Genomic DNA, 8128 nt, shown 5'->3' on the forward strand with positions numbered 1-8128 from the left:
CTTCATTTGGTTTTCTTCCCACCAGGCTTGGATTGGGTTCCCCAAAGACCCTGAGATGAAGGCTCATGTAAAAGGGATTTCTTAGGAAGCATTCCAGGTAAACCCAGTGAGAACTTGGAAGTGAGAACTTAGAAGTGAGACCCTAGGAGGCTGAGAAAGTGTGTATGGATGGGCCATGTGACAACCGTCAGTGACAGACCATACACATGGTGCTGGTTCCATGAGATCATAGGGGATTTTCAGCCAAGAGTTTTTGATGTTGAGAGAAATGGCTGGACCTGACCCCAATGTTGAATTTGCTGCCAGTTCTGGGTGGTTTAAATAAACAATGAGGCTCAGCATGCTTCCCAGGCATCCTGGAGTTGGCAAGTGAGGAAGAGTGAGCTGGGGAGGAAGGAAGCCCAGGAGGCCACCCCTGCACATACATAAACTAAAACTAAACTAAAGCAAACCAAAAGAAAATTATTTAAAAAAGAATTTCCTTAAGATTATTATGCACCGTGACATGACCTCTTAACAGACTGGAGCATTGCCTTCTGGTAAAACTGATTAGCCGAAAAGAAGAGAACTGGATCCTAAGGATAGGAGCTGCCATTACTAAAGACCACAGAAACACGGGACGAGTGAAGTGCTCTTGTTGAACAGTCTGGCCAAAGCACATCTGTGTTCTATCAGCGTAGGACACTTTCAGTTTCTAGAAAAGAGCCAAAGATCACTAAGCAGTTTTTAAAACTTTGTAACATGGAAGGAGGCTTAGGTGAAACAAAGAATGTTGTGAGGCAGTTGCTGTACCACACAGTTGTGTTTGGGTTGTGGGTACCTCTAACATATATGCTTGGAGGTGGGGGAGATATCTCTAGATTTTTGACTGAAAAATCCTGGAAATGATAACTTCAGATGACCTTTGTCAAGTTTTCTGCCTCTGCTGGTTGTTCTCCAAAGTACGATTTCAGACAAGGGTTTTTCACACTCTGGGTCACAATGAAAGTGGACCATGGCAGCAACTCCATAGAGCAGAACTCTTGGGAAAATCCCAGAAATATCAGCAACAAGGAGAAGTCTGCACCTATGAACTTGACCATTGGATCCAAGGAAAGCACCAGCATAATGTTGGAGGTGGGCCCCTATGGTGAAGCAGTGTGGCACCTGTGAGCATGTGCTATGCAGTTGTGTGTGCAAGTGACATGATATTGCTGAATGTGCACATGCAGAGCAGTCAGGATGGCCAAAAGTGGGGACATCAGCATGAGGCAGCTGGCCCTGAGAGGGTGTCTGCAGTTCCAGCCTTGGGGCTATCTGTGCAAGGAACAAAAATTGACTCTCTAAATAACATACAAGGATATGGGCCAGGACATTACGGGCAGGGTTCATTATGTATAGGACTCAACTGGTGGTCAGGCCAGGCTGCTTTCTCCAAGTAGGTGGAGCCTTGTGGCTTTATAGTGCCCTGTCATTAATGAGGTGTGTACAGGGGAAACTGGGGATGAGGTGGGGAGGAGTGCTGTGAGGCCGCCCATTTACTTGATGTTGAATGTAGTATGAGTTTACTTACATGCATCAGAGGCCTTAATTTTGTTGTGTGGTTGGCACTGGAGATCTAAAAGTTGACTGGGACAGTTATCCTAGTTAGGTCTTTATCTTCATGACAGATTCAAGTCTGATTCCTGATTTATACCCTCAAACTTCTCTTCTTTTGGTGTTAAATGTAGCTCCCTGCCACATGTCTTTTTCCAAAATATTTTAATCACATTACTACAATTGTGCTTGAGACCCCAACAATTATCTAGAAATGTTGAAAAATGCATGAATTGGTAGAAGAAAGATCATGAACTTTGAAAGTTGAAAATATCGACTGCCGTGAATGCATTTCTCTTTTTTCTTTTTTCTTTTGGTATCTAGGAATCTTTTCCTTATTTAAAAATTATTTTATTGTTGTGCCATTATGTTCATCTGTGTTTACTCCCCACCACTCTCCAATCACCCCAGCCAAACGTCCCTTTCTCCCTTCCTTGGACCCCCGCCTACTCCCTTCCCAACCCGACTTGGTTTTGTCCTTGTGTCCTTTATAGTTTGTTCTGAAAAGCCTTCCCCTTTTTCCCCTTTTATCCCTTCCACCTCCCCTGTGGTTACTGTCAGATTGTTCTTAATTTCAGTGTCTCTGGATATATGTTGCTTGCTTTTTCCTTTTGTTGATTAGGTTCCATGAATTTCTTACTATGTGACCTGTTAAACTTTGTTAAATATACATTTATTACTATGTGACTTTGGGTGACTCATACATCCTTCAACTGTATTATCTATAAAATGAAAAAGTGATAGAATCTTAATGCTTTGTGAGGATTAATTAGCAAATGGTGTGTGTAAAGGGGCTTTGTGAATTACAGAGTACATTGTAAGTGTCATGTCTTGCCTTGACTTCAGGCCCAGTGAGTCTAGGAATGGAGAAGGAGCCACTGGAAAACCAGCTGCGCAAAGGTCACCCTTGTGTTCCAATCTCTCAGGTTCATACCATCCTGATGGTCGGTTCTCAGCAGCACTAATGGGTTGCCTGGGTCTAGGAATAAGTCTTGTGATGTGATTATTAGTGACTGAAATCATGGCTCACCAGGGGAAACTGCACTGTCGCTGATAACCTAAACCAGAAAAAAATGTTACTAGAAAATGTATATATCAATATCCTTCATGAATTTACATGCAACCAAATCAGCTAAAATACTGCCCCCCCCTAAAAATCCAACAGAACACAAAAGTAGTTGTATATAATTTTGAAGTAGAGTTTGACCCTAAGAACATAAGGTTGACTTCATATTGAGAGACCAGTTAGTGTCCTATGTAAAAAAGATGGAAAAACCTCAAATAAACAACCTAAGCCTACACCTACAAGAACTAGAGGAACAATGACAAACAAAGGCCAGAGCAAAGAGAAGGAAGGATGTAATCAAGATCAGGGCAGAATTAAATGACACACAGTCTAAAGGAACAATTCAAAGGATCAGTAAATACAGGATCTGGTTCTTTCAAAAGGCATACAAAATTTACAAGCTTTTAACCAGACTCGTCAAGAAAAAGAGAGAGGACCCAAATAAATAAAATTGGAAATGAAAGAGGAGAAGTTACAACCCATACCACATAAATACAAAAGATTGTAAGAAATTACTAGGAACAACTACATGTCAAGAAATTGGACAACCTGGGTGAAATGGAGAAATTTCTTGAAACATACAATCTTTCAAAATTGAATCAAGAAGAAGCAGAAAGCCTGAACAGACTGATAACAACTACTGAAATTGAAGCAGTAATCAAATAACTCCCAGCACACAAAGCCCCGGACCACTGGGTTTCACAGTTGAATTTCACCAAATATATAAGAAAGAAATAACTCCCATCTTCTCCAACTATTCCACAAAATTCAAGATGAGGGAAAACTCCCAAATGCTTTTTACATGCCAGTATCATTCATATTCCAAAACCAGGTAAAGACTCAACAAAGAAACAAAAATACAGGCCAATATCATTGATGAACGTAGATGCTTAAATCCTCAACAATACTTGCATATCTGGGTTCAGAAGTACATTCAAAAGAACATATACCATGGTCAAGTGGGAGTCATCCCAGGGATGCAAAGATGCTACAACATTCACTAATTAATAAATGTAATACTCCACATAAACATAATGAAGGACAAAAATCACATGATCAGATCAATAGATGCTGAAAAAGCTTTTGATAAAATCCAGCACCTATGTATGATAAAAAAAACTCAGCAAGTGGGACCAGAGGGAGAATATCTCAACATAATAAAAGCCAATATATGAAAATCCTACAGCCAACATTATCCCCAATGGGAAAAATCTAAAAGATTTCCCCTTAAGATCAGCAAGAAGACCAGGGTGTCCACTTTCACTACTCCTACTTAACATACTACTGGAAGTTGATGCCACAGGGATCAGACAAGAAGAAAAATCACTAAAAGTCACCCAAATTGAAAAGGAGGAAGTAAAACTGTCATTATTTTGGGTCACTTGATAGTGTACGTAGAAAATCCTACAGTCTCCACCCAAAAACTACCTGACCCAATCAGTGAATTTGGAAAAGTAGTGGGATACAAGGTTAATATTCAGAAATCAATGGCATTTTTCTACACCAACAGTGAAGAATCAGAAAGAGAAACTGGGAGAGAAATCTCATTAAGTAAAGCAAAAACAAACAAACAAACAAACAAACAAACAAACAAAGGTACCTAGGGATAAATTTAACCAAGGAGGTAAAAGACCTGCAACAAAATAACTTAATCAAGAATACTGATTTCTGTTTCTCTCTGCCTGTATAGGAGCATGTCAGCAGTCAAAACAGCTTCAGAGAAGCCTTGGTTCACTTCAAAGGAAATCTTAATGCATCAGAATTGAAGCTCCCATGAATACCATTTCTGAAGAGGCAAAGATCTCAGAAGAAATTTTCCTGATATTGCATCATGCTTCCAAGAACCCTGTGAGATTTTGAAAGGAAACTGAACATTGTAGTTAGTCCCCAAGTTCTTCTTTGACATTGGGTCTTACGGAGAACATACTTGTGGTACTTACTTTACTTTCTTGGTAATGGATTGTTTTTCTCTATTTCTTCAACATGTGCAGGGGTTGGAGAACAGGGACTGGGATTCATTAGTGTCATGTGGGCAGTGGGCAATTCTCCATGCAAACAGGCAGATGAGGCACCATCACTGCTGAGCTTTAGTAGGGGGAGGGGCAAATCCTCACTGCTGCATGTGTACACACTCAGACACACACAGGCCCATGTCCAGTGGGTTCATTTGTACTTGCCTGGAAGATGATGGGTTCGGCCTTCTGTCCCACTGTCATAATTTCTCCCAAAGAACTTCTGACCTTAACTCTGACCAAAAATATACAGAACTCATCAGCTAAACATCTCTTGAACTTCCCCAAATAGAGATTTGTTTTTTGAATAGAAAATGTGCCATCCTGACTATGTAATGCCCTGGCAAAGGGGCAAATATCCACATAAAATATTCTTAATCTACATATCAGTCTCAGTCAAAAATCTACACTGTGTGACTTGTGGTTATCTAAAACCCAGCAAGGTCTCTTACCTCTACCCTGTTATTTGGTCAGAATTTCCTTCCCCACAGAGATAATTTGGGCTGGAGTACTGTATAAAACTGTGGGACAAAACCCTGATGCCTGGGGAAGGTGCTGCCTTAAGCCATGACACCCAGCATTTCATTAGAGTAACTGGTGTTATTATTAAGCAAAGGCTTTCCAGGTCTTTCTCAAGTCATTGCTCAACTGTCAGATCCTGCTATTTGAACTGAAATCTCTAAAACTTGCCCTTTCAGCCACTCTCCCCTGTGTGCTGTCCCACTCCCTAGCTTTCCTTTTTTTCAGTGCACTTTCATGTATTATTAGTGGAGACAAATAGGTCTACCCTACGAGGTCATTCTGAGGAATAAACATGATAAAATTATGTATGGTTTGCTCTAAACCTTTTAGATGAGGGCGCTGCATCAAATACAGAGGTCAGTATACAGAAGCGCTCAGTACAAGAATTCTTTTTCCTAGTGCTTTATTCTTACTTGTTCTTATAAATCTGGAACATGAATGAAAGGAAAGGCCATTTAAAGCCGCATCAGGCACCATCAGGGCATAAACAAACATTGCTTCTTCCTTAGGGAGCAGGATACCTGAGGGAGCCCCTGTAACTAGGTCACTGTGGTCCCTAGTCCAGAATAACACTCTTCAGTCTCTGGTTATGCACGGATGTTATAAAAGTTCTGTCCCAACCCTGGAAGCTGAAATGCAGGCTCAGGACAAAGGAGGTCAGAGACGATGTTCTTCAGCTCAACAGGAGAACCAAGACAAACTAAAGGCTTTGAATTTTAAAGCAGCGTCAGGATCAGAGCAGTCTTAGCTCTGAGTTGTCCCCTTCTCGTCACCAGGGCCATCTGAGTGTCCATGAAAGAGATGGGTGGGAGCCAGCAGAGTCCAGCACCGTGACTGCAGGCAGAAGGAGGGTGAGTGCCTGCCTGCCCTGGTCTGTGCTCTAGCAGAGTGGTTAGAATATGAAGCTCGAACCCTGGAACCAGAGACCCTGAGTTCCCCTTCCACTGCCAATTAGAAGGACTGGGACTTGTGCCCAGTGTCCTCGCCTGTTCAGTGGGTTAAATCAAAATGCCCCAACCTCTTAGAACAGTTTCATTAGCATAGTTAGTGCTCGGCAATAGTTTCTTTTTTATTGGGCTTAGTTAATAACTTTATCTTATTGCTCCAATATTATTTTCACATAATATTTCCACAGCCATTCCTGCTAAAGACTCAGGGCAACACAGCCTTATATTCATTTTCTGACCAGCAGTGACCAAAGGTGGAAGGTCTAGGGCACCTGGCTTCTGCTTCACAACAGCACTGCAGAGAAGGGCCCAGGTCACACAAAACATGGTCCAGGGCTGTAGAGGACAAGCAGTACCAGAAGAGTGTCACTGCAAGGTTGCAGGGTCATCCCAGCTAGTATTTTTGACTTTCTCCTCAGTTGGATGAGCCCTTATCTGGAAGCAAATTTCACCCACCAACAGTTACTAAGATGGTTGAAGCCACATAGGGACCATAAAAACAGAGATGTAGAAAGAAGGAGATGCCATTTCAACTGTAAGTTCCATATCCCCCTGTTCAAATACCACTCTCAGGAATGTGTTGTTTTTCTCACTCTGTGTGAGCAACTCTTCTTTTTTTCTCCCAGGCAGTCCAAGAGGAGGATGGCTGCAGATAACACCTCCTCTGTGACAGAGTTTATCCTTGCAGGCTTAACAGACAAGCCAGGCCTCTGGCTCCCTCTCTTCTTCCTGTTTCTAGGCTTCTATGTGGTCACCATGGTGGGGAACCTGGGCTTGATAACACTGATTGGGCTGAACTCTCACCTTCATGTTCCCATGTACCTTTTCCTCTTCAACTTATCCTTCATTGACTTCAGTTACTCCTCTGCCATCAGCCCCAAAATGCTGATGAGTTTTGTCTTAAAGAAGAACATCATCTCCTACACAGGGTGTATGACTCAGTTCTTTTTCTTCTGTTTCTTTGTCATTTCTGAAAGCTTCATCCTGTCAGCAATGGCATATGACCGCTATGTGGCCATCTGTAAACCACTGTTGTACATGGTCACCATGTCTCCTCAGGTGTGTTTATTTCTTTTGCTGGGTGTCTATGGGATGGGGGTTTTGGGGGCTATAGTGCATACAGGTAATGTACTATTTCTGACCTTTTGTGCAGGAAACCTTGTCAATCATTTTATGTGTGACTTCCTTCCCCTCCTTGAGCTCTCCTGCAATAGCTCTTACATGAATACACTGGTGGTGTTTACTCTTGTGGCCATTGCCATTGGGGTGCCCATTGTGACCATTTTTCTGTCTTATGGCTTCATTCTTTCCAGCATTTTCCACATTAGTTCTACTGAGGGTAGATCCAAAGCTTTTAGTACCTGCAGTTCTCACATAATGGCAGTTTGTCTTTTCTTTGGTTCAGGTGCTTTTGCATACCTTAAACCACCTTCTAATATACCTCTTGATCAAGGCAAAGTCTGTACACTGTTCTATACCATTGTAGTTCCCATGTTGAACCCAGTAATCTACAGCCTGAGGAACAAGGATGTCAAATTAGCCATGATGAAAACCTTGGGCAGAATAACTTTCTCTTGAAAAAAATTGGAATTTGAGAAAAAGGATGAGAATTTTTCATTAGAGTGCTGTTAATTTTCATCATCATCATCATCAATAAGGAATTCAACCTTCATGCTTTTGTATTCTATATTTAAAGGAAATTTTAACTCTTTCCCAAATGGATTATTCCCTCTCACCATCACCCCAACTCTTCCTTCTCTATTTTATGAAAATAAATAGTCTTTGCAATTATACAGTATGCAGTATTGAATGTGTCTTCAGAATCATTTCATCTAGTCCAAAAATATTAAAAAACTACCTAGTGGCAAAGCTGGGACTGAAATCCCAGCTTGAATCTCAATTCCGGTTGTTTTCCTTTAGGCCATGTTTTCTTGGCTCATCTCTTTCTTGGAAGTTGTCATTTCACATGTTAGTTTACCTGGTACATCTAAATTAAAAATGGATTT

At 41.4% G+C, this 8128-nt stretch overlaps 1 protein-coding gene across 1 annotated transcript; it reads left to right on the top strand.

The window, feature by feature from the left end:
* The first annotated feature begins 6749 nt into the window (after positions 1–6749).
* On the top strand, positions 6750–7700 carry LOC119055894 (olfactory receptor 8B12). The gene has a single exon (XM_037154190.2). The coding sequence runs from the start codon at positions 6765–6767 to the stop codon at positions 7698–7700; it is 936 nt and encodes a 311-aa protein (XP_037010085.2). The 5' UTR covers positions 6750–6764.
* Positions 7701–8128: the final 428 nt, after the last annotated feature.

The sequence above is a fragment of the Artibeus jamaicensis genome, unplaced genomic scaffold (assembly GCF_021234435.1).
Source record: "Artibeus jamaicensis isolate MK-2021 breed Jamaican fruit bat unplaced genomic scaffold, CSHL_Jam_final scaffold_660, whole genome shotgun sequence".
Classification (NCBI taxonomy): Eukaryota; Metazoa; Chordata; class Mammalia; order Chiroptera; family Phyllostomidae; genus Artibeus; species Artibeus jamaicensis.

Bases quoted from the DNA above. Each gene is read 5' to 3' on its own strand.
- LOC119055894 (XM_037154190.2), top strand. From the start codon at position 6,765: ATGGCTGCAGATAACACCTCCTCTGTGACAGAGTTTATCCTTGCAGGC.